Below are 27927 nucleotides of genomic sequence, written 5' to 3' on the forward strand. Positions count from 1 at the left end.
ATTTCATAAGTTTTAAAGGCTTTTATTTGTAAAAACATTCAATATATGCAAAGAGTCAATATTTACAGTGTTGACCCTTGTTCTTTAAAACCACTGCAATTCACTCTGGCATGCTGGATATCATTTTCTGGGCCAAATCCTGACTGATGGCGATCCATTCTTGCCTTATTAGTGCTCTGAGTTGATCACAATTTGTGGGCTTCTTGTCCACTCGCCTTTTGAGGATTGCCCACAGGTTCTCTATGGGATTAAGATCCATGGAGTTGCCTGGCCACGGATCCAATATTTCAACATAATGATCTCTGAGCCACTTTATTATCACTCTTGCCTTGTGACATGGTGCTCCATCATGCTGGAAAATGCATGGAGCATCACCAGATTGCTCCTGGATCATTGGGAGAAGTTGCTCTTGCAGCACGTTTTGATAACATTCTTTATTCATGGCAGTGTTTTTGGGCAGAATTGTGAGAGGGCCCACTCCCTTGGATGAAAAGAAACCCCACACATAGATGGTCTCAGGATGCTTGACTGTTGGCACGACACAGGACTCATGGTAGAGTTCACCTTTTCTTCTGCGGACTATCGATTTTCCAGATGTCCCAAACAGTCGGAAGGGGGCTTCATCAGAGAAAATATATTTGCACCAGTCTTCTGCTCTCCAATCCTTGTACTTTCTATAGAATTTCAGTCTGTCCTTGATGGTTTTCTTGGAAAGAAGTGGCTTCTTTGCTGCCCTTCTTGACACCAGGCCATTGTCCAAAAGTCTTCGCCTCACTGTGCGTGCAGATGCACTCACACCAACATGCTGCCAATATTGAGCAAGCTCTGCACTGGTGGTGGTGACATAATTCCATAGCTGACTCCTCAGGAGGAGACTGTCCTGGCTCTTGCTGGACACTCTGTGACATCCTGAAGCATTCTTCACTGCAGTTGAACCTCTCCCCTTAAAGTTCTTGATGATCTGGTAAATGGTTCTTTCAGGTGTAATCTTCTTTGCATCAATTTCCTTGCTTGTGAGGCCATTTTGATGCAAAACGATGATGGATGCACTTCTTTCTTTAGAAGTAACCATTGCGAACAAGAACACAATGATTGGGAGCACTTCTTCCCTCATTTTATAGCGATCAGTCTGCTCTTATAATCCAATCAGAATGATAGTGATTTCACCTGACTAGTACTCGGTCACACTTTCCCAGGTGCTGCTATATGATTAGTGAAATTATGTTAGCTGGTGATTTTGTGCCAATTCAAGTGAAATTTGGGTTTTTGCGTGTGTTTTTTTTTTTTTTTTTTGGGCCAATTAAGCTTTTTACAATTATTTAAAATTCATCTGATCACTCTTTACAATAATCTAGAAACAATGTGAATAAACACCACAACAACTGAAGCAGAAAATGTATGTCACTGCCAATACTTTTGGCCATGGCTGTAGGGTGGGATACCAGCTGAAATTAATTGTATTTTAATATAGTTAATAGATGTGTTCTCTAAGCTTTAGGTTGTAACTTAATTAACTGCATTCAAGCAAGTTTTGAAGTGCAAATGTTTGATGTCATTTGTGGAACAACAGATAAATATGTGTGCTTATACTTGTTTCCTGCAGGCTTTTGGTCCAAAGAATACAAATGCCTGCTGAACACACAAGAACTAAACATTTTATACCACATTTGAAGTTCTGCTGCTTTGAATGCCATATGATCATATCATTTATAATGTCATGTTGATGTTCTTTACTGAACATAAGAAAAGTGAAAAAAATGTCATAGTTGTTTTGATCTCATTTAACGTAACAAAATCACATTAATGATGACGCATGAGAGCAGCGCTGCAGCTCGCGTCTGACTGAGGAGAGGAAGAATTACACAGCTCACAGTCCAGATGCACTCTAAACTTTCCAAACAGCTTCAGGTAATGTAGATTGCAGAGTATAAGAGAATAATACTACAAAAATAAATAAATGAATACAGAAGCACTCATTGTGAAATAAGCGGAGCTGGAGCTGCCTCTCCGCTGAAGCAAAACTTGCATGTCGAGCATCTTTAAAGGAAGCACCCCAGCGTTATAGCCTTATTAAAGTTAAAATTATAGGGAAGCAGATCATGTAAATAACTACAAACTCCAAAACTGGTGTTTCTCTTGTGCTATTCAATGAGTTGCGTTAATATCCTGATCTAAGGGGAAGAGATTGAAACCGCACCCAGCTGAGGCACACTGTCGTAGGGACACTCATCCCTCGAGCGCACACGCTTGCTGCAGCTAGATTATAACGTGATGGCTCATGACTATTTGAATCATAATATATGTCACTGTGCATTTCTTATCATGAAGAAAATTGGCAGTGCAGAGCTTTTTTAATAAGAAAAGATTTTTTAGTGAGTTAAAGATTGATTTAAAGTGAACAGAAAGGTGAGGGAAGTAGTCTTCGCCCCATTATACACTTCAACAGATAAGTTTTGGATTTTATTTTGTTTTGGCATGCTTTCCAATATACATGCCTAAAAGTCCTTTAAAACAACATACATTTACTTTAGCAGTTATACTGTAAAGAAAAATTGTTATCTGAGAATGTTGAATATAATATTAAAAATAAAAATATCAAAAAATCCTTTAAAAAAAAAAAGATGCAGTTACCTGGGAAGCAGCATAGAAGGTATTTAGACTTGCTTTTAGAGAATAGTACGGAGCCCCCGAAGTGACCTGTGCAAAAAAAAAAATCTAAGAGACTATCGCGTGCGCACGAGAAACTATCGCACCTTCTGGGGCAGTCTAGCTGCTAATATATATATATATATATATATATATATATATATATATATATATATATATATATATATAGGCCTATGTATTTGTATAGTCTAGCACTATTATATATTACAAAAAAGATCAGTATTATGTAGGACTATCTATGCTCAGCATGGCTCCATTTGATCCATATTATTCTATTTTATTCAATACATTTTTAGGGTGATGACGCCATAAAATATGACGACAGACATTAGAAGGTTCATTCTAAAACCTCAATAGAAGTTTCGAATGTAAATATGACATTTGGTACAGTCTAGTATGAACGGTCATAATGACCGCTATGGCCATTCTAGTAGTTATAGAATTCCGGTAGTTCTCGTGTTAAATGCAAGTACAAGTCTATTGCTTGATTTAGTGTCCTTTGGAAGATCAAAGCATGTCTCAGCCATGACAGTATTACAAATGTCATAGACAGTAATATCTTTGTATTGAAGGCCAAGTTTAAAATATATCTCTATAAATTCATGCGCATCCATGCTCTCAGTATCTTTGAGTAAATGAATGATGGCAATGACGCAATCGGAAAAGAGCTATACACACACCGGAAACTGTAACGCGTGAGCACGCGAAAGTTTCTTGTGCGCACGCGAAAGTCTCTTAGTTTTTTTTTTTTGCACAGGTCACTTCGGGGGCTCCGTAGAATAGATCTTGAATATAAGTATATTTTATCTTGACTACACTCGCAGAATTATAACCTAGTGAAATATGGTAAATGGTCTGCACTTATATAGCGCCTTTTTAAGCCTTAACGGTATTCAAAGCGCTTCACCCATACACACACACATTAATACACCAATGGCGGCAGAGCTGCTATGTAAGGTGCTAGCCTGCCATTGGGAGCAACTTGGGGTTCAGTGTCTTGCCCAAGGACATTTCGGCATGTGGGCCGGGATTCGAACCACCAACTAAATACCTTGTAAGTTGCTTCTCAAGTAAATGTATCTTGTCTAAAAATCCTTAAAAACATTTTTAAATGGTAAACAAGTCCAACACTTAACAATAGGAGTTTTTGCAGTGAGTTTCTTTACTGAATTAAACTTGATAAAGTATTTTTCCCTTTACATTTATGCATTTGGCAGATGCTTTTATCCAAAGCAACTTACAGTGCACTGGAGCAACCTGGAGTTAAGTACCTTGCGCAAGGACACAATGGTGGTGGCTGTGGGGATCGATTCTGATTACCAGTTATGTGCTTTAGCCCACTACGCCACCACCACTCCACTTTAATTCAGTGAATGTCATTTAGTGGTATCTTTTAAAAGATGATTTTGTCCTCTTTATAGTTTGTAAGCACGTTTAATACAACCTTTTAAATTGGGGCACAAGCTGAATAATCGGTTAAGAGCTAATGATTAATTGTTGCAATAATCGCCGAATAATCAATTCTAATAATCGTTAGATTAATCGATTATAGAAATAATTGTTAGTTGCAGCCTTAATGTCAGATTCTATAAATTCTATAGTATCTTTAACTAGTTTTTGGATGGAAAGGGAGAAATGTAAGTGTATGGCTTTCTTAAATGTGTGTGGGGATTTAATCAGGTTTTAGCCAAAGTCTGATTGTACAAATTGCAAAAAAACCTTGCGCACTTTAACAGTTTCATGAAGACGTTTAATTCACGAATGCATGAGAGAACTGAAAGAAGAAAATCCCCCAAAATTCTGTACAAACTCCGTTTTGTTATGTCACTTACTCCATGATTGAACAATGATTTTTCAGACAAAGACTTCATTCACATATGTAGTCCTATTAGCACCATACACATACCGTACACATACCGACAAGCTAAAAAAGGAAAGGAAAATATATTTTAGTATCTTCTACTTATGAGCGATTAAACCTTTTTATGAAACATGTCTGTGATAGAGGTAACTTTAAGTCTGGCAAAAGTTATATTGTTTAAGATGCTATTTCCAAATAACATGTGGCATTCAAATCAGAAAAGGAAGAACCATTTTGGCTTTGGGGATCTAGGGGCCATGTTTAAGGGTTCAATTAGTGCATGCTGTTTTTACTGTCCTATTGGAAATGCTTTTGAGACCATGATGAAATGTGCATTTATCAACTGGACAAATAGGAATGTTGATATTTATTTTTATTATGGCAGTATGAACAATGTTTCAAAAGTGGTAGGTCTTAAAAGTGGTAGTGGCGCTGAAGCCCCATGCATCATTAAAGCCAGGAATATGTTTCCCAATGATAGCTGTAGTGTGTTTATTTAACTGATCTTTTAAAATGAAGGGATAAAGTAATGTAGCTAGGAGATTGAGGGGAGAGAGGGTTTTTTGGCTTTTCAATTTTATTGTATTTTAAGAAAACCTTTTTAAAAATCTGCCTTGTATACAAGAAAGAAAACATTATCCTTTTGCTTAAACATACACTTTTTGTTTTTAATTTCATATTACTAATTCCTATATGGAACCATCTCAGCTAACAGGTTTAGATCAAAAATGTAGTTAACTTCAAATCTTCAACATACATGACCTATAAGGGATGCAAAACTGGATATTTTATCGGTTTCTTTTCCTGCAGATTTATCTTGAGCATTGGTAGCTTCGACTTCTGGATCTTCTGAAAGCTTTTAACTTTCCTTTCTGGAGAAACCATGACAACCACTGGCATACAAAGTATATACACTCACTGAGCACTTTATTAGAAACACTATACTAATACTGGGTAGGGCCTCCCTTTTGCTCTCAAAACAGACTCCATTCTTTGTGGCATGGATTTCACAAGATGTTGGAAACATTCATTTTGAAAATCTGGTCCATATTGACATGATTGCATCACACAATTTCTGCAGATTTGTCAGCTGCACATTCATGCTGAGAATTTCCTGTTCAACCACATCCCAAAGGTTTTCTATTGGGTTCAGATCCGGTGACTGGGAAGGCCACTGAAGAACAGTGAACTCCTTGTCATGTTCATGAAACCAGTTTTGTTGCATAGTGCATCATCATGCTGAAGTAGCCATTAGAAGATTGGTAAATTGTGGCCATGAAGGGATACAAATGGTCAGCAACAATAATCATAGGTTATGGCATTCAAGCAATGATTTATTGGAATTAAAGGGCCCAAAGTGTGCCAGGAAATCATTCCCCTCACCTGTTGACACAATGCAGGTTGAGTTCATGGATTCTACCATCTGTGTCTCTCAGCAGAAATCAAGATTCATCAGACCAGGCTACATTTTTCCAGTCTTCTACTGTCCAGTTTTAGTGAAGCTGTGCCCACTGCAGCCTCAGCTTTCTGTTCTTTACTGGCAGAAGTGGAACCCGACATTTCCATCTGCAGAACTGCCGCTTACTGGATGTTTTTTGTTTTTTGCACCATTTGGCGTAAACTCTATAGACTGTTGTGCATGAAAATACTCAAACCAGCCCGTCTGGGGGAATAAATATATATATTATTCATGTTTAAAATAATCTTATGAAGAAAACCCACTCCAACAAAACCCCAAATTCTTCTTGATTTCCTGGATTCAGTTTCAAAATTATTATCTTGAAAGTCTGGATGTTGTTTTTCTTCTATCTTGGGCTAACTTTCCATTTCTTGAACTTAATGATCATTTTGAACATTAACGGATAAATTCTCCAGTTTGACTAAATGTTACCTCTTGATAAACTACTTGAAAGAATGGAAACAGTTGGTCCCTCTTCATTCTTTAAATCTTGGTTATTCGCTCTTCATATTGTATTGAAATGTTTTCAACAATTCAATCTTTATCTATACCTCCTTAAATGAAACCAGCATGTCTACTTTCTTTGATACGGAATGTTCCACACTTGTTTTGTACTTAAAACCTTGGGGTTCTCTTGCCGGTTTAACGTACACTTCATGATGCTCACATTTTCAGCTTCTTACCATGTTCTTCTTAACCCTGAGTTAGACTTTAAATGAAACAAGGTTATAAAACTGTACACTTGGAGCATGAGACATTTTAGATAAAATATCCAGTTGAATTGACCATTAATTATTAAGTGTCCTCATTTTAATGTCAGCCAAATGTATTTTAATGCATCAAATGTATACTGTACCTTAAAATTAAAATGTAGTCATGTAAGAGCCATGGCCTAGGCTTAATGTACTCTTGACACATTGAGACATCCCACCTTGTCATATCATTTTGCTCCACATCTAAAACCAAGAAGTAGCAAAATAAATGGAAACTAATCTAGTCACGAACCATTTAAAACAGATTTTGTTTCTTTATTTCTTCTCTCTCCTTAAGTCCTCAATCCAAAGGTTTGGCAGAATGAAGTGGGGTCCAGGTAGCATGGTAGTTTAGGAGTTCAGGTTAAAGCACAGGCTTAAATATCATTATTAAATACCTGTATTTTGTTTAAACGCTTATGTAACCTGTCTTCATCTTCTGTCTTAAGACTTTTTGTTGCATAGAGTTAAGCTGTTTGCATTTACAATGTCGCCTGCAGAGTTTACCTTATATGATGATAAAACATGTTGTTTTTCATGAATCATCTGTCACCTTTGTCCTTATGAAAGTGACCTGATGACAAAAGAAATGGAGATTGCTTTCTATTAACTGTTGCCACGAAATTCTAGAGAACGTCTACACATCTCAATGTTTTGCAGCAATTTAATTCGAAATGACTTGACTTTTTCAAGTAATTCTAGAAAAGGGGAAGAGCATTCCAAATAGACACTGCTGACTCACTCCAAGTCCCCTCAACGAAACTGCACTGTTGTGGCATTAGGAGCGTTCTCACTATCGCTCCCTTCAGTTCCAACACACTGGCAAACTGTTGAGGTATTTCATGAGGTGATTGGTTTTACTGATAGGACATTTTGTACCTAGAAGTTTCAAAAGACAAAGCTTTTGATTTTAGATCTAGTTTTTGACCTGCATGCTTTGCTTACTTATGCCCTTAAATCAATGAAGTTGTTGTGTATTTATTTCCTGTTTAATTTCAATGTATCTTGTTTTGTAGACTAACTATAGGATGTATGTATAGGACAGGTCTAATCAGTTCCTTCTCACTCTGGTCAAGACTCAAGAGTAAGCATGGTTGGAGAACTGATGCTCAGAAAGTTATGTGTTAAGGCTCAACAAATGGAAGGGAATTTGTCAAGTCAGAATAGAGAGTAGCAAAGCATATGGAATGAAGAACAAAAATGAATGCTTCTGTCTCATTACTGTAACAAAATTGTCATTCACCATGCAAGTGCTGCAGTTCTTTACAGTGCTTAATACTGAAATTACCAGGCAACAATGGCAAATCTGCCAGGTCTCAACAATATGGCCAATTTTCTTGAACCATATTTGAATAAGGCTGCTAAATTGACGAGAGATTAATAAAAAATGTGTGTAATGCTGATAAATAATAATGTGGTAAACACAATTAGATTGTATTAAGTAATGCAATGGTTAATGTGTTCTACGTACTCTTAATACATTTTTACATTAAAAAGTTGTGTACATTAGTCAATTCAATATGAACTAATAATTAGGGGTGGGTAGAAATATAAATTTTCTGATGCATCTAGATCTTCATATGAATGATATCGATTTTTAAATTCCAAAATCCATCTTTTACTCTGCGCAACCCTCTACTACAGTGAGAGGAAATCGCTCTCATTTGCAACCAAATTTCCCACTATGCAACTAAAATGTATATATTTGGCAAATGGCTGGTAATGTTTAGATTTCACTCATCAGTAATTGCGTACTGGTGGAGTATTCAGCAGCGAGATCCTTTTACTGTGTGTTGAGAGTAAAAGTTGTTCCGTGTAATGTGTGTCCAAAAATGATATTCACATTGCCAATTTGTCACTGAATAATGTCTCTTTAATACCCTTTGTGTTCTCTGCAGTCAGTTGTTTATCAAAAACAAAAATAAACATTTAATTCTAATCATGCATGGAGAGAGAAAGCCATTCGAGAGTCTCTCGTTAACATGCGCTTATTTACAGACGCTCTTTACAGAAATTACAGTTTTGTTTAAGTGAAGGTACTGGTTTTGGCACATTGAACAAATCTGTGTAAATATTATAAATTAAACCACATGTAACACAAATAATATATTAAATATAATATCTTATTTATTGATTGAATGAATAAATTGATTTTTTTCATTTTTAAAAGCCAAAATGTGTGCAAAATAATGAAAAACTAATATAATTAGTAAAATGTATATTTTCATATTGTACCTAGTTAGAAGGTCCCCTGTATAATCAACCGCATTAGCTGGGAGAGGATTTATTAAGCAAAAGGGACATTATAACTATGAATATACCCATATTAATCGATATCTAATCGGGAGCTTGTGAATCGGAATCAAATCGGGAAATCTATATCAATACCCAGCCTTACTAATAATGAAAAAAAGTATTTTGATAAATTAACATTTAACCAAGATTAATGATTTGCTATTAAATAACAAAAATCATCTCCCATTTTTTTTTAATACGTTTACATTTATGTAAAACCAATATAGCAGCTATTTGCAAAAAAAATTAAATTTGATCAAAGTTACTTAAATCCGTTGGCAGCCATATTCATGTCATTCAGTATGAATTAAGAATTTGTCAATAAGATTTTTTAAGTTTAATTAAAGTTTTGTACATTTTAATTTTGGATCCCATGTTGTTGTTGTTTGATTTAGTCTTTAATTCCAGAGTTCCACAACTGCCATTTATGGAACATATGGGAAGCATGACAAATGAAACAAAAACATATTTCCGTAAAATAAGATGAAGGTAAATTAAGAGTGCAAACGTACAGTGTTATTCTGTTTATTAGATTTACTTTCATTGAATAGGGTTCAACAAAGGAAAGCATTTTCCTACTTGGCTCTAACTTGACAGTTGTTTGAATCCTGCCAATCTTTTTTTTTTTTTTTTGCACAAGAGACCTATACAGTGCATCTGGAAAGTATTCACAGCGCTTCTCTTTTTCATCATTTTATTATGCTACAGTAATAATACCCCATAATGTCAATGTGAAAGAAGTTTGTTTGAAATCTTTGTAAATGTATTAAAAATAAAAAACGAAAATAAAATCACATGTACATAAGTATTCACCACCTTTGCTCAATACTTTGTTGAAGCACCTTTGGCACCAATTACAGCCTCAAGTCTTTTTGAGGATGATGCTACAAGCTTGGCACACCTATTTTTGGGCAGTTTCTCCCATTCTCCTTTGCAGGACCTCTCAAGCTCCATCGGATTGGATGGAGAGCGTCGGTGCACAGGCACTTTCAGATCTCTCCAGAGATGTTCATTTAACAAAGGACATTCACAGAGGTCCTGTAGCCACTCCTTTGTTATCTTGGCTGTGTGCTTGGGGTCGTTGTCCTATTGGAAGATGAGCCTTCGACCCAGTCTGAGGTCCAGAGTGCTCTGGAGCAGGTTTTCATCAAGGATGTCTCTGTACATTGCTGCATTCGTCTTTCCCTCAATCCTGACTAGACTCCCAGTTCCTGCCGCTGAAAAACGTCCCCACAGCATGATGCTGCCACCACCTTGCTTCACGGTAGGGATGGTATTGGCCAGGTGATGAGCAGTGCCTGGTTTCCTCCAGATATGGCACTTGCCATTCAGGCCAAAGAGTTCAATCTTTATTTCATCAGACCAGAGAATTTAGTTTCTCATGGTCTGAGAGTCCTTCAGGTGCCTTTTGGCAAACTCCAGGTGGGCTGTCATGTGCCTTTTTACTGAGTGGCTTCTGTCTGGCCACTATACCATACAGGCCTGATTTGTGGAGTGCTGCAGTGATGGTTGTTGTTCTGGAAGGTCCTCCTCTCTCCACAGAGAAACGCTGGAGCTCTGTCTGAGTGACCATAGGGTTCTTGGTCACCTCCCTGACTAAGGCCCTTTTACCCCAATCGCACAGTTTGGCCGGGCGGCCAGCTCTAGGAAGAGTCCTGGTGTTTCCAAACTTCTATTTACGGATGATGGAGGCCACTGTGCTCATTGGGACCTCCTTCAATGCTGCAGACATTTTTCTGTACCCTTCCCCAGATCTGTGCCTCGATACAATCCTGTCTCGGAGGTCTACAGACAATTCCTTGGACTTCATGGCTTGGTTTGTGCTCTGACATGCACTGTTAACTCTGGGACCTTGTATAGACGGGTGTGTGCCTTTCCAAATCATGTCCAATCAAATGAATTTACCACAGGTGGACTCCAATCAAGTTGTGGAAACAGGATGCACCTGAGCTCAATTTTGAGTGTCATTGCACAGGCTGTGAATATTTATGTACATGTGATGTTTATTTATTTTAATAAATTTGCATAGATTTCAAACTTCTTTCACGTTGACATTATGGGGTATTGTTTGTAAAATTGAGGAAAATAATTAATTTATTCCATTTTGGAATAGGGCTGTAACATAACAACATGTGGAAAAAGTGAAGTGCTGTGAATACATTCCGGATGCACTGTACACCACTGCAGCTAAATATGGTTGTCACTCCTTTTCTCAATTCTGTTCTGTACAAACAAAGTTTTTTTGCTGGAGTGACTGGATTCTACAACCAAATTCACTCCTACAAAATATTGAAGTAGTGACAACTATATTTTCCTTCATATTTGAAAATTCAAACAAGTGTAATAAACAACTACATATTAATTTGGTCACTGAAAACTTGTTTGAGGTGCAGTGCTAGAAAAATAGTATTGCAACAACTAATCGATAAAACCAATAATAATTGATAATGAAAATTAGGCCCATTTGATGTATCACTATATTTTTTTTTTTTTCATGATATTGTATCGATACTTTAGATCCATGAAATTATATTAAACTTTGTATTCGTATCATGTAAACACACAACAAATTTGCATACTATTACTTCAAAATCAAATTAACGAGCCCACCAAGAGACAAAAACATGTTTTGAGCTACATGCTCTACATTAGACATCAGTATTTAACTGAAATATACCCAAATTAATTTAAATTGGAATTCATTTATCAAATTATGATGTCTTGATTTATCTTAATATATCGTGGCATGTGTATTGCAATACGTATAGTACCATGAAGTCCCAGACGATACCTAGCCCTAATGAAAATAATCAATTAATAAAATAATTATGTAAAACACAAAACTGGTTAAGATGTTAGCATCCATGTTCTTTGTTACAGCCACAATATGCCAAAACATTATTTGTTTCCACTGAAATATCTGTTACATAGTAACTGCTATAATTTTTTAATTGATTTTCTTTAGATCATTATTTACTAGAACATTAAGTATCAAACTAAATGAAAATCTAAATTTATCACCGCATAAGTTGTCCCATTCTTTATCTTTTACAATATGAAACTGAAATTACCTCTTATTAAAGGTGCCAGAAATCTGATCTAACTCTGTCAACATTGTGAACAATATTTGAAAAGAAAAAAAGCACATAATAGACTTTTTCAGTGAAACGGCTCCAGTTCCAGATAAATGATGCACGTGCATAAAGATTACATTAATTTGATTGCTATCTTGGGAAAAATCATATCCGTTTATATTTACGGAATACATTCTAACACTCTAGCAAAGGATGACATTTAATAAAACTAACTATTTTGTATTTCAAATAGCTAGTAAAACTTATGTATGACATTACTATTATTTGTTCAGAAAAATGACTGAGCAGAGAGTTATACATTAGTATACTGTAGAGCCAAAGTCCCTACAAATTATAAAGGAAAAAGTATAAAGTAATTTTATATATATATATATATATATATATATATATATATATATATATATATATATATATTTATTTATTTATTTATTTTGTGCGTCTTAGTGCATCCGGAAAGTATTCAGAGTGCTTCACTTTTTCCACATTTTGTTATGTTACAGCCTTATTCCAAAATGGATTCAATTAATTATTTTCCTAAAAATTGTACAATCAATATCCCATAATGACAAAGTGAAAGAAGTTTGTTTGAAATCTTTGCAAATGTATTAAAAATAAAAAACGAAAAAAATCATATGTACATAAGTATTCACGGCCTTTGCTCAATACTTTGTTGAAGCACCTTTGGCACCAATTACAGCCTCAAGACTTTGTGTATGATGCTACTAGCTTGGCACACCTATTTTTGGGCAGTTTCTCCCATTCTTCTTTGCAGGACCTCTCAAGCTCCATCAGGTTGGATGGGGAGCGTCGGTGCACAGCCATTTTCAGATCTCTCCAGAGATGTTCAATCAGGTTGACGTCTTTGCTCTGGCTGGGCCACTCAAGGACATTCACAGAGTTGTCCCGTAGCCACTCCTTTGTTATCTTGGCTGTGTGCTTAGGGTCGTTGTCCTGTTGGAAGATGAACCTTCGTCCCAGTCTGAGGTCCAGAGTGCTCTGGAGCAGGTTTTCATCGAGGATGTCTCTCTACATTGCTGCATTCATCTTTACCTCGATCCTGACTAGTCTCACAGTTCCTGCCGCTGAAAAACTTCCCCACAGCAAGATGCCACCACCATGCTTCACTCTAGGGATGGTATTGGCCAGGTGATGAGCAGTGCCTGGTTTCCTCCAGACATGACTCTTGCCATTCAGGCCAAAGAGTTCAAGCTTTGTTTCATCAGACCAGAGAATTTAGTTTCTCATGGTCTGGGAGTCCTTCAGGTGCCTTTTGGCAAACTCCAGGTGGGCTGTCATGTGCCTTTTAATGATTGGCCTCCGTCTGGCCACTCTACCATACAGGCCTGATTTGTGGAGTGCTGCAGTGATGGTTGTTGTTGTTCTGGAAGGTTCTCCTCTCTCCACAGAGAAATGCTGGAGCTCTGTCAGAGTGACCATAGGGTTCTTGGTCACCTCCCTGACTAAGGCCCTTCTCCCCCGATCGCTCCGTTTGGTCGGGCGACCAGCTCTAGGAAGAGTCCTGGTGTTTCCAAACTTCCATTTTACAGATGATGGAGTCCACTGTGCTCATTGGGACATTCAATGCTGCAGAAATTCTGTGCCTTGATACAATCCTGTCTCCGAGGTCTACAGACAATTCCTTGGACTTCATGGCTTGGTATGTGCTATGACATTCAATGTTAACTGTGGGACCTTATATAGACATGTGTGTGCCTTTCCAAATCATGTCCATTCAAATGAATTTACCACAGGTGGACTCAAGTTGTAGAAACATATCAAGGATGATCAGTGGAAACGGGATGCACCTGAGCTCAATTTTGAGTGTCATGGCAAAGGCTGTAAATACTTATGTACATGTGATATTTTCTTTATTTTATTTATTTTTTTTAAATTTGCAAAGATTTAAAACTAACTTCTTTCACATTGTCATTATGGGGTATTGTTTGTAGAATTGAGGAAAATAATGAATTTAATTCATTTTGAAATAAGGCTGTACCATAAGTGTGTGTGTGTGTGTGTGTGTGTGTGTGAGTGTGTGAGTGAGTGATTAAAATGAATACAAATAGGTGTTGTGTACAAATTTAAAGTCTATGCACTGGTCATAAATGCAGCAAATAATGAAATGATAAAGAATGTAAATATAGCAAGAATATTCTGCTCAAAAGTCCTCACAGATGCCATCTCAAAGTAATGGCCAATTCACAATATTTCTGCAATTATTTCAAATTCCTTGCACCTACGAGGTTAATTTCAAATGGAGACCTGCCATGATAGCCACTGACTTCCTAAACATGTTTCTTTAATGTTACAAATCTCTTTGATTGCAAAACGTCTTTGGAAGCATTCATGTTTTTCTTCAGATTTGGGTAGGATTAAATTGGGAGGGTCTGTTCAAAAATGTGAAATGTGAAAAAAATGTTTTATTTTTATTTTGTATTCACTGGAAATTGTAATTTATTTTTTAGATGTTTGATTTGTAGGTGTGTTTTATGTGTTGGAATGAATGTGTCTGGACTGTGGTTTAGTAAGACAGGGGTTTTAATGTTTCGTGTGTGTGTGTGTGTGTGTGTGTGTGTGTGTGTGTGTGTGTGTGTGTGTGTGTGTGTGTGTGTGAATATGTAATAATATAAATATATATAATTTATTATTATAATTTTTTTAAATGATGAATCCATGAATGAACAAATGCATTTCTATATTTATTTATTTTGTTCCCCAATTTGAAATTCCCAATGCTCTCTAAGGTGGCGGAGGACAAATCTCAGTTTCCACATCAATCTGCGCATATTACCATGTGGCTTGTTGAGCATGTTACTTCGGAGACCTAGCGCATGTAGAGGCTTCATGCTATTCCCTGAGGCATCCACGCACAACACTCCATGTGCCCCACCGAGAGTGAAAACTATACTATATTGACCACGAGGAGGTTACCCCATGTGACTCTACCCTCCCTAGCAACTGGGCCAATTTGGTTGCTTAGGAGACCAGGCTGGAGTCACTCAGCATGCCCTGGATTCAAACTTGTGACTCCAGGGGTAGTAGTCAGCGTCTTTACTCGCTGAGCTAACCAAGCCCAAACAAATGCATTTCTTAAAGCAACATGCAAACCCTTACTTGAGAAATGTCACCCAGTGGTAGTGTGTGGAGAGACATTTACACATGGGAGAGAACATTTTTTGATTGTGTATATTGAGGCTATCAAAATAATATAATTTTCATTGCCTTTGGATAAATTGATTAATTATTTAATTAATATAAAATAAAAAAAATTTTAACCACAGCATGCTTTCCACTCAGGTTAAGACTCATGAAAATGAGATGAAGGCTTCTGTACTATTTCTAATCAAGATGCAAAGATCTTGACACTTGGACATCATGTCCTCACTCACAATGAATCGCTTGTTTCCTCATTCAGAAATGTATTCTCATTACAGTCCTATTGAGGTCATTTTGCCACAATGTAACAAGAGCTAGACTGTTCTCTTCCAGTTGCCAAAGAATAAATGTTTGATCTTCAGCAATATACCAAAGCACTCTTTCTTTTTAGTATATGAATACATGAAAATATATATTTTTATTACAAAGAAACCTGGCTGGTCTTCATGTGGCTTGCAGTATCCACAACACAGTGTAAATATACCTAGCTGCTTATGATATAACATCACATTAATGATTATAAAATTATCAATATTTATTGGGATAGTTCATTGAAAAATCATTCTTGACTAATGGGTTATGTTGCTTTCTTCCATAGATGACAAAATTAGATGTTAGCAGAATGTTAGCCTCAGTCACCATTCACTTTCCTTGAATGAAAACAAAATGCTATGAAGATGAAGGGTGACCAAGGCTAACACTCTGCCTTACATCTCCTTTTGTTTTCTAATGAAAAAAGTCAAACGGGTTTGGAATGACATGATGTGAGTAAATGATAACAGAATATTCATTTTTGAGTGAACTATCCCTTTAACAAGTATTAGTATCTGTTTTAATCATTTTGGTTTGTCTGAAATTAGACGGAATGTGCTTAAGCTGTGTTGCACTGCCAAGGGTGACATTTCTGTCTGCATTCAGAATAGAAACGTTAGAAGGACCTCCAAGGGTAAGTGTTTAAAAAAAAAAAACTTTATTTTGCCCTCAAGTTTGATCATTCATGTATTCCCTGTTTCTCCGCTGCAATAGAAAATGACTGTTGAAGCTAAATGCACACACTTGATCCTTGTTTCATGTCAAACTTTTTATAGGTGTTCATCTCACATTCCCTTTCCATGGTTTACATCGTCTACTTTCACAATTTGAAAATCTTTTCATTTTTCACTTTGGAGAAGATGGAGATGGCAGAATGCCTCTTGCTTTGACTTCATTGTTCTTGAACCATTTAAAACAAATTCAGCTTTTCCTGGTCAGATTTTACTTGTTGCTTCCAAGTTGTCCTCTTTCAACCATGAAAACATCTTCAGGATATATTCGAAGACTCTTTCCATTCCTTTTTAATTGATCAGAAGACAGACTGGCAAAGTATTTCCCTTCATGCCCACAGCTGTTATTTCTTATTTCACTTTTATTATTATTCTTAATCATCTGTCCATTTTCTGTCGCATAGAAGAGAGAATTCTTGAAACAATTGTCTGAGCAGTGTCAATCCCCTTCTTATGAGGAAATCAAAATCACTCCTTGTGCAAGGATTCCTAAATCTGATATTCGCCATCGACTGGTGTACTTGTCATCAAAATATGGTCCTTTTGTGTTTGCATCTTGTTCTAGGCTGCTTTTGTGTGTGCTTCAGGAGTTTCACTTTCTATTGCAGTTGAGATGTCACAACATTAAGAATTAATAGAGGTATAATGATTTTGCCACATTTTGTTTCCTTTTTTCCCTCTTCAAGAAGTATGAAAGACAGAAAGGGACTGTGTGTGCGTGTGTGTTTGTGTTTGTTTGTGCGTATGGGTGGTTGGCAAATATTTGGATTAGACCAGAAATGGTAACACGCTATTTTTGTCATTGCGCAGCATGAGGAACGCTAGTGGACTGACAGCAGCTGATCTAGCCAATGCCCAGGGCTTTCAAGAGTGTGCCCAACTGCTCTCCAATGCCCAGAACCAGCAACTCTATCAGGTTAATGGGCTGTCAACCAACGGCTCTATGTGCTATGGGGACCGCAAGCTAATCCAAGAGCGGGGCATCCTTAATGGGGTACCCAGTCGAAAGAGGTCCCTTGATTGCATGGAGCCTAATCAGATTAAAAAGGCTAGAACAGACGGTAAGTCATGACTATTTAAAGGGATACTTCACCTAAAAATGAAAATTCTCTAATAAATTCACCCTCATGCCATCCTAGATGTGTATGCCTTTCTTCTGCAGAACACGAACCACATTAAGAAGAATATCTTATCTCTAATAGCTCTGTTGGTCCATACAATGGTGAATGTACTTTTTGGAGTTCTGGTCACCATTCACTTGCATTGTAAGGACTTAAAAATCTTAGTTTTGGTTCTGCTGAAGAAAGTAAGTCATACACATCTGGGGAAGCATGAGGGTGAGTACATGATTTGAGACAAATAGATTGTCCCACCATTGGTTGAGTCATTGTTGCCATGTCTGGCTGTTTGGGATTCTCAAACAGAGCAATACTTTGTGACATTGCAGATACAAGTTATCAGGCAATGAATGGAGTTAACAGATCCAGTGAAGGAGACCAGATGGAGAACACGAACATGGAGTTTAGGCCAACATTGAATACCACAGGTGGGAACAGACCCTTAAATGGATCATTTCCCATGGGGTCCAATGGCTACAGCAGTGCAGAGCAGGACCAGGGGGCCATAATGGAGAGCTCATCCTTTCCAGCCCACAAAGAGCTGGAGATCTTCACTGTGACCTCCATGCAAATACCATGTCGTTGCACTAACTCCTATGCTTATTTGTAGGGCAATTTGTCTTTGCTTCATTTAGGCTCTTCTGAGCATGTGTGTCTGGAAAGGTATATAATTAACTTTAGTACACTTCATATGCATAAAACCTTTCATATAGATTGTCACACTATCCCGTCCTTTTAACTTTAGTTGGCGTGCACTTTTTAAAAAAAATATTTAAAAGGGAGACAGACACAGAGAGAGAGAGAGAGAGAGAGCGGTTATTTTGGCCAGTTGGGGGAAAAAATCTTTTGTTTTGCTCGGTAACTTCCCTCAGTACAATTTTGTCATTTTTAATTTTGTTTCCTGGACATTCCAAGAACAATTAAATGATTCAGATTGTTTTCAGCTTCTCTTTAAAGTAGTTGCATTTAATGAGGCAGTTTTGTATGCCCTGAAATCGATACTTGAAAATGTTGTTGTGGCTGGGAGGAGGGCGGGGCCGGGTCGTGATGCTGCACACCCTGCCCCTAATCAGGCGAATCAAGCCCTTGAGAGGGATAAAGGTGACCAGAGACAGCAGTTAGAGAGAGAGTGTTACGAGCAGCTGTCCTACATGTCTTTTTGTTTTATTAAAATATTTGTTATATTGTCAAGCTGGTTCTCACCTCCTCCTTTCCATTGAACTTAGATACACTGGAAAGGAGGCGGCGAGAACCGGCTTGACAACCTCCCGGCAGGTCATCCCCACCTCTTCAGACCTGGGAGGGTGACAACGCGTGGGGAAAAACAACAACAACAAAAAATGCTGGGAAATGCCAGTGTGGAGAGGCAGCGGGAGAGGGACCTTACTTGCCGGTTCTCCGATATGACAGCCGCGCCTCAGGCAGTTTGGAGGCAGTCCACCAGCCCCTGGTGGACTGAATGGATCTGCCGTGTTTTCGATGGATGGTAGGGATCTCCCCCGCCACTGGCAGCGGTTCCCCCGCTCCAGGTGGTCGGCTAGGAGCCCCTCCTCCACTCGTGGACGGCGGCCGATCCTCTGCTCTCAGGCATCCAGGCTCCTTCCCCGGCGGATGGCCACTGCTGCTCTGTTGGGGTGGATGGTAGTGGCGAGGACTCTTTAAGTCGGCGCAACCCTCCTTACCGGGTTTCGGCACCAGTGTAACAAAGTTCAGTGGAAAGGAGGAGGCGAGAACCGGCTTGACAATATAAATTATCTTTTTAATAAAACAAAAAGACAAACACATGCAGGGTAGCTGCCTGTAACTCTCTCTCGAACTGTTGCCTTCGGGTGCCTTTGTACTTGATTAGCCTGGGGTCGGGTGTGCAGCATCACAACCCGGTCGTGCCCTCCTCCCTGCCACAGTTGTTTTTTTAATTAGTTGTATTTTTTTTTTTTTTTTTATATAATTGTTTCAGTCTTAATGACTGCTTTCACAGCTTTTGCTATGACTTGTATTTGCTCTTAACCTTGTTGAATTGTGTGTGTAATATATAATAATATATATTATTATATAATGTTATATATACAGTGTGTGTGTGTGTGTGTGTGTGTGTGTATATATTATATATTTTATATATTTTATATATATATGCATGCATGCATGCATGCCAAAAGTTTGAAATAATGTACAGATTTTGCTGTTTCGGAAGGAAATTGGTACGTTAATTCACCAAAGTGCCATTCAACTGATCACAAAGTTTAGTCAGGAGTACTGATGTAAAAAAAAAAAAAAAAAAAGAGCACAGTCACTATTAGGGAAAAAAGTCATTTTTGATATAAATTGCTAATTTGGTACTAGAAAATCACTTGCCTTTTTATATCAAACACAGTTGAAAGCTATTTGGTTTGTTAAATGAAGCTTGAAATTGTCTTTTGTGTTTGTTTTTGAGTTGCATGCTGTAGACTGGCATGTTTTAAGATCAATATTAGGTCAATCATTGTTTTGAGGAACTGAAGATTTCATACAAAGTGTACACTACGGTGTTCAAAGACAAAGAACAACTGGCTCTAACAAGGACTGATATAGATGTGGAAGACCAGAGGTACAACTAAACAAGAGAAGTACATCAGAGTCTCTAGTTTGAGAAATAGACGCCTCACATGTCCTCAGCTGACAGCTTCATTGAATTCTACCTGCTCAACACCAGTTTCATGTACAACAGTAAAGAGAAGACTCAGGGCGCAGGCCTTATGGGAAGAACTGCAAAGAAAAAGCCACTTTTGAAACTGAAAAACAAAAAGAAAATGTTACAGTGGGCAAAGAAACACAGACATTGGACCACAGATAATTGGGAAAGAGTGTTATGGATCTTAACCCCATTATGATTTTGTGGGATCAGCTAGACTGTAAGGTGCATGAGAAGTGCCCGACAAGACAGCCACATCTATGGCAAGTGCTACAGGAAGCGTGGGGTGAAATGTCACCTGAGTAGCTGTACAAACTGACAGCTAGAATATCAAGGATCTGTAAAGCTGTCATTGCTGCACTTGGAGGATTTTTTGATGAGAACTCTTTGAAGTAGTTTTACAATTTGTAAAAATGTAAAAATCAGAACTTCTTATAGTAATTTTTCACATTATTAATGTCCTGACTATTCATTGTGATCAGTTGAAAGCCACTCTTTCCATAAGAGCAGCATCTGTACATTTATTCCAAACTTTTGGCCTTGTGTGCGTGTTCACGTGCACTTTTGATACAAATTAACCCTGTTAACGTTTTGCATATAAATTTGTATGTAGTGTAGATATTATTTGCTTACTTGATTTCATAAGGGTGAATTTTGTCTAAGGCAATTATTTGATTCAAATATTACAAATTATTTGTCTTTTGTTTTCGAAAAGAAAAAAAAAGTAAGGAAATCTGAAGAAAATGACTATGGCCAAAAATTTTTGTGCTGCATATTAATGCATGATTGCCTACTCTAAATGTTTTCTGAATTGCAAGAAACATTTGACTAAGTGCTATTTTAAACATCAGCTGTCTGAGGTTGAGGTAAAAAAAATATTGTTCATATAGGGTAGCAGGATGCTTACATTTTAAGAATATGTCATTTCTATACTCATGTTCTGCCATTTAATAAACATCATCGACTCTTGGATGTGTACTTATTTGTGTAAGAACATACTAGCAAATTAGGAACCAAATGCAAGTATTCATGTTTTTTTTATTTTTTACCCAAGTATGAGAATCTGTAGTGGCAGGTTTACAAATACAAAGCAATTTTGAAGTGCTAGGGATGATTATGAGCAATATAATCATCCCTAGCATATTTTCTCAAATAGCTGTTACATTCACAAACTGACTTTTAGCAGACACTTCTTCCACAATGAACATGAATCAATGAACGTGAATCAAATTTGCAGGTCTTGGATTTAATCCCAGTTGTGTGTTCATAAAGCAATAGATTTAATGTAGGGCAGTGTTACAAAGTAAGTAATATCAGGACATGAAACGACTTTAATCATGGGATGATTTTTCAAAACTTGAACTAAACTAATCTGAATTTCTGTACAAACAACTTCCTGTGCCCCTGTGAAATGTCAACATTTTAAATAATTAATTTGTTCTCTTTGACAGAAGGACGTTCTTTAAATGGACATTGCCATCCTGTGCCGCACCTCAACGGAGGTGACCAGATGCAAGGAAATCTAAATGGGAATTCAACCGTCCCATCAGAGATTGTGAATGAGGGCGTTGGGCATCATGGTTACTTTGATGGCCTGCACTTTGGGCATCATAACGGCTTTGGAGATACAGCTGAGAACATGGAGGATGCCAGCAGTCAGATAGAGCACCGCAAGTCAGTTAGTGTAGAGGAGCAGTATGACCACATAACCTTTAACACCATGCACCTCTTTCATGGGTGTTAAGATGTCCTGTCCAGAGTCACATGCCTTTATATATAAACATACAGAATGTGCTGAATTGCAAGTCCATGTCCTTTAAATGGGACACTGTCTATATTACATTCTCCTTTATTATGTTTCCTTTTTGTAAGTAAAATCAGAAACCTTTGTTTAAACATCTTTTTTTATTATTCTCTAATTGGGGCAATTTAAAAAGAAACCCAGAGTCTCTTAATTTGATTTAGTACTTCTGAGGACATTGCCTGTATTAATGGTGCCTACTTACAAAATATAATTGTTTATTGTCAACTATTATGTTGTAATTGGAGCTGTGTGTGAATAAAGTGGTTTGTTAATAAATTTGTTTTCTAACACAAATCAACCCCCAACCTCACCAGTATTTTAATTATAAATGTAAAAGTTTAAACTTAAAATAAGTGTCATCAGCTCTTGTAATGTGCGCTGTGAAACCAGTGATAAGAAAAAGCTGTGGTTTGTTGACCTTATAGGCTACATGTTTGGTTGTATTTGATAGCCCACATCTCTCAAACTTTGAGACTATGCTCCTTATTGACATAGCCTAATATAAATGCAGACTAAACGAAAATAGGCCACACTTAAAAATTGACCACTATTGAATAGAGATTGCTAAAACGTGACCAACTGGGCGGCAACGTCATCAGAACGCAAAGAATTATGGGTATGTTTGGCCAGTTTACATGGTCTGGCATCGCATGGCAATAGCAGGCTAGGGTTCTGGCATGAAAATAATAAAAAGCGTGAAAAACAGAATATAAACCTACAAAATGCAGCGGTCTAAAGAAAACATTGTCGGACCATACCGCTTAAAACTACATCCTAATGCAAAAACGAGGTATGACGAGAAAATAAAGGGAATCAAAGTGATTGTGACTGGTCAGGGGATGTCAACCTGTTGCCCAACTTTCAGCACCCATATATATACAACTATATGATATTAAATGTTAGTGCATACACACGAAGTTTTCAGTAACTTCAAGTCGCTGCCGCAGGCCCAGGTCTTTTTTACAGATGGATGGGTCCAGGACCTGGAGATTGTAAAAGTGGGGTAGAAAACTCGTCGGTTCAACGGTATGCTAATGTTTTAAGCACCACACTCCTCGCGCGATCGAACAGTGGAAACATAAAAACATACTCCATCATTTTGTTCATAGGAGGACATCATTCAAACTGCAAAGTGTTTACTTATATTTGTGTCCAGCCAGAGAAGAGTTATGGCAATGCGATGCTTGCACATGTCTGTGACTTATCACCCACAACCTACCTCATACATTTCCAGTTGTCTTTTCTATGGACTCTTTATAAATGTCTTCATCTAAATGTATTTACATGTTAAATATGTAAAGAAACTGAAATTAAGTTGGTTGTTACTACTATTTAAGTTATGTAATTGTGTTTGCAACAAAATAACACTGATTTTGCACAATTCTGTCCTTAATACAGATAAAGGAGGCAGAATTTCATTCAGTCTTTGTGTATTTTATTTACAGAGATGGCTAAAAATCATTACATGTGAGAAGTGACATTACAAAATCTTTTGAAAAAACATATTTACATATTAGATGTGAGCATGGTGTTTAATTCTAACATGACGGCTTCACAACAATACTTGGACACATATTGGTCAAAGCACAGCACACAACCACAATTTTATCCAGCAGTTTTATCCTCCCCCTCACAAGGCACCACAAATCCCAGGCGTATTGTGTCATTTAATATGTTAAACTTAGAGCGCATACACCCTATCACTCGCTCCATGTGTATCCTGACATGAGCTAACTTCCTGGTCTGTTCCACATTTTTTGCATTAAATTGGTGATGGCCCCTGGTGAAGGCAGGTATTTTCAGTGTAGCACCCACAAGGGCAACACTTTCTTTAATATAAAATCCACAGTCCGCTAACACTAGGTCTCCAGGCGAGAGCTTCTGAAGAAAGCCACAGTTCTCGGTGTTCTGCTTTTTACTGGTTGCAGGTGTAGTGTTGTCTGACAGAAACAATAAAAATACATTGTGTCATATCACAACCTTTATTCCAAATTAATCCAGATTAGATATACACAGGGGGCAACATATATTGTATTATTTTACTATTTACCAGGGTATAAAGGTGCTGCATTATCCAACTCAGCTTCAGGACCAGTGTGGTCAGTGCCTGGCGATGGAGGTTGATTCATGAGAGCTTCCAACTCAGCCTCAGGACCAGTGTGGTCAGTGCCTGGCGATAGAGGTTGATTCATGTGAGCTTCCAACTCAGCCTCAGGACCAGTGTTGTCAGTGCCTAGCGATGGGGGTTGCTGTTGTTGTGAACTCGTCGCTGTTCTCCTAAACCACTTGAACCGCTCTGTGTTCGTAGCTTTGACCTCAGTATGGCCGAGGTACAGAGAAGGGGCCCAGTCAGGATTACACTCCAACATTTCATAGGCAGGTTAGCCTGCAAACACAGTCACCAAATAAATTGCTATGTAGCCTAGATGTACAACATTTAAAACTGATTAACGTTACGCTTTAGTACATTGGTAACTTCAGCTAATTTTCTAGCCATTTCATGCTAGTTAACAGTTAACATTGGCTTAACGTTAAATCTAATGGTCTGGTTAAATCAAACAAAACACGCTGGTTATTTGCCCACAATAAAACATTTACAGAGAGTAATTGTAACTTACCTTTGTGAAAATGCTTTGAACACACCATCATGTGTGGTGGAGTGTTATCAAAGGTAATCTTGGGCCTCCTTACTGCTGCTATCCATGCCATTCGTCAGCCTTTTTGTCACCTCTGAAACATGGCTTGTACTATTATTTTTCCAAGCTGGAAAACGATAAAAGGATTTTCCGTTCTTAAGCTTTATGCCACTTCTATCGTGAGAACGACTATTGCAGTTTATAACACAGCAGGTAGACGGTACCTTGAACACTGCGTTCTTCCCTCCATGCAATCAAGTCTGGCGCCTTCTGTTTGTGCCGCGGATTCCCAAAATGCTTTGCGTTCACCACTGGTAATACGTCACGATGACATCACATTAGCAATCTCTATATAATGTAAAAGAAAAGCACAATAACCAGGCCCAATTTGAGGCAATGCCACCCCTGACATTTCTTCACATTTTTTAAACAATATTTGAAATTGGCTCCCGCCAAATGCAGATGAAAATAAACCTGGGCGTGTGTAACACAATCAAAATGTATTGGAGGCGTCACTATTGTGCAACTGCCAAGTCTCTACAACAAGTCAGTCCACTGTCTGCCATCTTCGAACCGCTCCTGGGAGACTATGCAAGTGCAGTTCCTGTCTACTTGAATGGGGGAACCCCAAAATCTCAAAAAACAGTTGGTCAAGATTACGATCGAAGAACGTATTTCAAATTAGCAATACAATCGGATCATATTGGAATAATAAATTGTACTTCTTTGCCTCATTATGTTAAAAACACGCAATTTTCCCGACTTGTATGGCTAATGCGCGTTAGCGAGTTGATTGACAGGCGATGTCTGTATCTAAAAGGTGATTGGCTCTTTTACCTGTAAGGCGGGACTTCCCTTCTTCATCTTTCGACCGTTGGGCGTTTGAGCTTCTTGTTTGGGAGTTCCACTTTCTCCCATTTATTTTAATAAAAGTGGTACATCTCTGCTAAATAAACTCTGGCAACTGCCTTTATATCAAAATAAAATTATGCCGTTATTCATAGCACCGCCCTTGACCGCTAGGCAGAAACGGCTGTCCCAGAGCCCTTCTCCATGTGGAACCTTCAAGGTTAGCGTAACGCGCCGGGACATAAGTGAGGAGACATGATCTGTTCTTATTTTATGGATGTCAATGGAGGAGATGCTTCAGTACGCTGAATAAACTGCTTTTGTAATGAAACAGCTAATCACTTAATTAATTCACAGCCTGTGTCCCAAACCAGCTCCAGAAGACTAATATGAAAAGGATCTACCTCCTTTTGTGAATTTTTTTTTCTTCTAGGTATTAACAGGCCAGAATTTTGCAATTGTAATGAACATGATGGAATAGGCCAGAAGGTCACTTAAGTACTGCTGAGCTAGACCATTCAAAGCTTTGTAGTTAACAGAATTTTTAAATGAATAAGAAATTTAACAGGTATCCAATGTAATGATGATAAAATGGGGCTAATAAGATCATATTTCTTGGTTCTAGTCAGCACTCTGGCTGCTGCATTTTGAACCAATTGAAGTTTATTTACTGAACTTGCTGGATATCCTCCCAGTAGTGCGTTACAATAAAAGTCTTGAGGTCACATTAATTTATTAGCTTTTCAGCATCAGCAACAGAGAGCATGTGGAAGACGACATAACCGTAAATCCATCAAGAGTCAAATTATATTTTAGCAGCTTATTTTAAGAGGTTTTTGGTCAGGTAATTAGTACCTATGTTTTGTCTGAATTTAGTTGAGGGAGATTTCTATCCATTACATTAGTTATTTCATTGATACACTCAATTTGGAGAATTGTGAAATTTTATCGGTTTCGATAAAATATTAAATTGGGTATTGTCGGCATAACAGTGAAAACAAATTCCACGGTTCCTGATAATATCTCTCAGGGGAAGCATGTATAAGGAGAAAATTAAAGGCTCTAAAACTGAACCCTGTGGCACTCCATACTTAACTTTTTGAGGATTTGACAATTCCTCATTTACACAGTCAAAGTGGTAGCAGTCTGATACACAGGACCTAAACCATGCTAATGCAAGTCCAATAATGCCAACATAATTATCCAGACTATTCAAGAGAATGTTGTGATCTATTTTGTGGAATGCAGCACTAAGATCTAAGCACTAGAAGTGAAATGCAGCCGCGATCAGATGATATGAGCCAAGTCATTTGTAACTCTTTTAAGTATTGTCTCTGTCCTATGATGGTGCCTAAATCCTGAGAAGGATCCCTTCTAAACACGACTCTCACGAGATTGACAAGAAGGATCCCTTCTGAACATGAATCTCGTGAGATTGACAAGAAAAGGATCCCTGTCTGAGATCTAAAAGATGATATAATATCAGATGATATGAGCCAAGTCATTTGTAACTCTTATAAGTTCAATCTCTGTCCTATGATGGTTCCTAAATCCTGACTGAAATTCTTCATATATACAATTTTATATTAATTTAATTGTTTATATACCACGTCAGTGCCATTGTGTTGCATCTGAAAATGTATGCAGCTGACTTGTTGCCTTTTGAAATGTTATAGTTTTTGAATGAATGGAAATATTTAGGAAACTGGACTAAATAACTGGACAGTTTGAAAAGCACCTTATTTTCATCCTAGCATTTTCCGGTTTTCCGACACGTAACGGTCAACTAGCATGTTACGACAGTAAGTCATCGTTTGCGGATAATCATCCGTGACTTCTCTTATTAAAACAGCAATTTTATCATAGTAAACTCACACATTGTTTATTCCAAAAAGATTGTTTAGTGTAAAACATGTTGAAGATTAGACAGGCGGTCGATTAATGAGGGATTATCTGTTTCCTCACAAAAGCAGTTTATTCAGTACACCAAAGAATCTCCTCCATAAACATCCATTATAAAAGACAGGCCTGTTGTCTCCTGGTGTTTGTGCAGTCGCGAAAGGTTGATTTGTTCGCAGTGGTGTAGGGTGTCAGTGGTACTCTAAATAAACACACTGCAGCAATTGCCTGTTAGTATTTAATTAGTATCTGTACAAATAGTATCTATTTAGTAGTCTATTTACACTTAGTGCAAAGATGTTGGTATTTACACTTAGACCTGATTGATGTACTTCTCTAGTGACCAACAATGTCTCATGACCGAAAGTAGCAGATGTAGAGATTAAGTCATTTATTATGTGAAATGTTTATTTTAGAGCTTGAACTGATCATCAAAACAAACAATTGGAACAATTGAAAATAATCTTTCACGAGCGCGTCTTGTTGCTGTTCGACTTAAAATGAACGCAGTGTAAGAATCTCGCGAGATTGACGAGAGAAGGATCCCTTCTAAACACAAATTTCGCGAGATTGATGAGAAAAGGATCCCTTCTAAAGACGAACCTCTCAAGATTGACGAGAAGGA

General features: G+C 37.7%; 2 protein-coding genes across 3 annotated transcripts in view; one reads left to right on the forward strand and one right to left on the reverse strand.

The window, feature by feature from the left end:
- Nucleotides 1-23276, forward strand: part of ankrd10b (ankyrin repeat domain 10b) — a 31748-nt gene extending 8472 nt beyond the window's left edge. Inside the window, exons 4-6 of one of the 2 annotated variants that reach the window (XM_052142330.1) lie at nt 17139-17389; nt 17776-17874; nt 21566-23267. In XM_052142330.1, coding sequence (XP_051998290.1) covers nt 17139-17389; nt 17776-17874; nt 21566-21858 — 643 coding nt within the window. In that variant the 3' untranslated portion in view covers nt 21859-23267. Of the gene's footprint in view, nt 1-17138; nt 17390-17775; nt 17875-21565 lie in introns of both variants that reach the window. The other variant, XM_052142331.1, reaches the window with a different exon arrangement.
- A 189-nt stretch (nt 23277-23465) lies between these two features.
- On the reverse strand, nt 23466-27491 carry LOC127655287 (uncharacterized). Its single transcript, XM_052143013.1, has 4 exons — nt 24779-27491; nt 24537-24681; nt 23969-24304; nt 23466-23858 (listed from the first exon to the last, which is right to left on the reverse strand). The coding sequence occupies exons 3-4, from the start codon at nt 24285-24287 to the stop codon at nt 23524-23526; spliced, it is 654 nt and encodes a 217-aa protein (XP_051998973.1). The 5' UTR covers nt 24288-24304; nt 24537-24681; nt 24779-27491; the 3' UTR covers nt 23466-23523.
- Nucleotides 27492-27927: the final 436 nt, after the last annotated feature.

Source organism: Xyrauchen texanus, chromosome 14 (assembly GCF_025860055.1).
Source record: "Xyrauchen texanus isolate HMW12.3.18 chromosome 14, RBS_HiC_50CHRs, whole genome shotgun sequence".
In the NCBI taxonomy this organism is placed as follows: Eukaryota; Metazoa; Chordata; class Actinopteri; order Cypriniformes; family Catostomidae; genus Xyrauchen; species Xyrauchen texanus.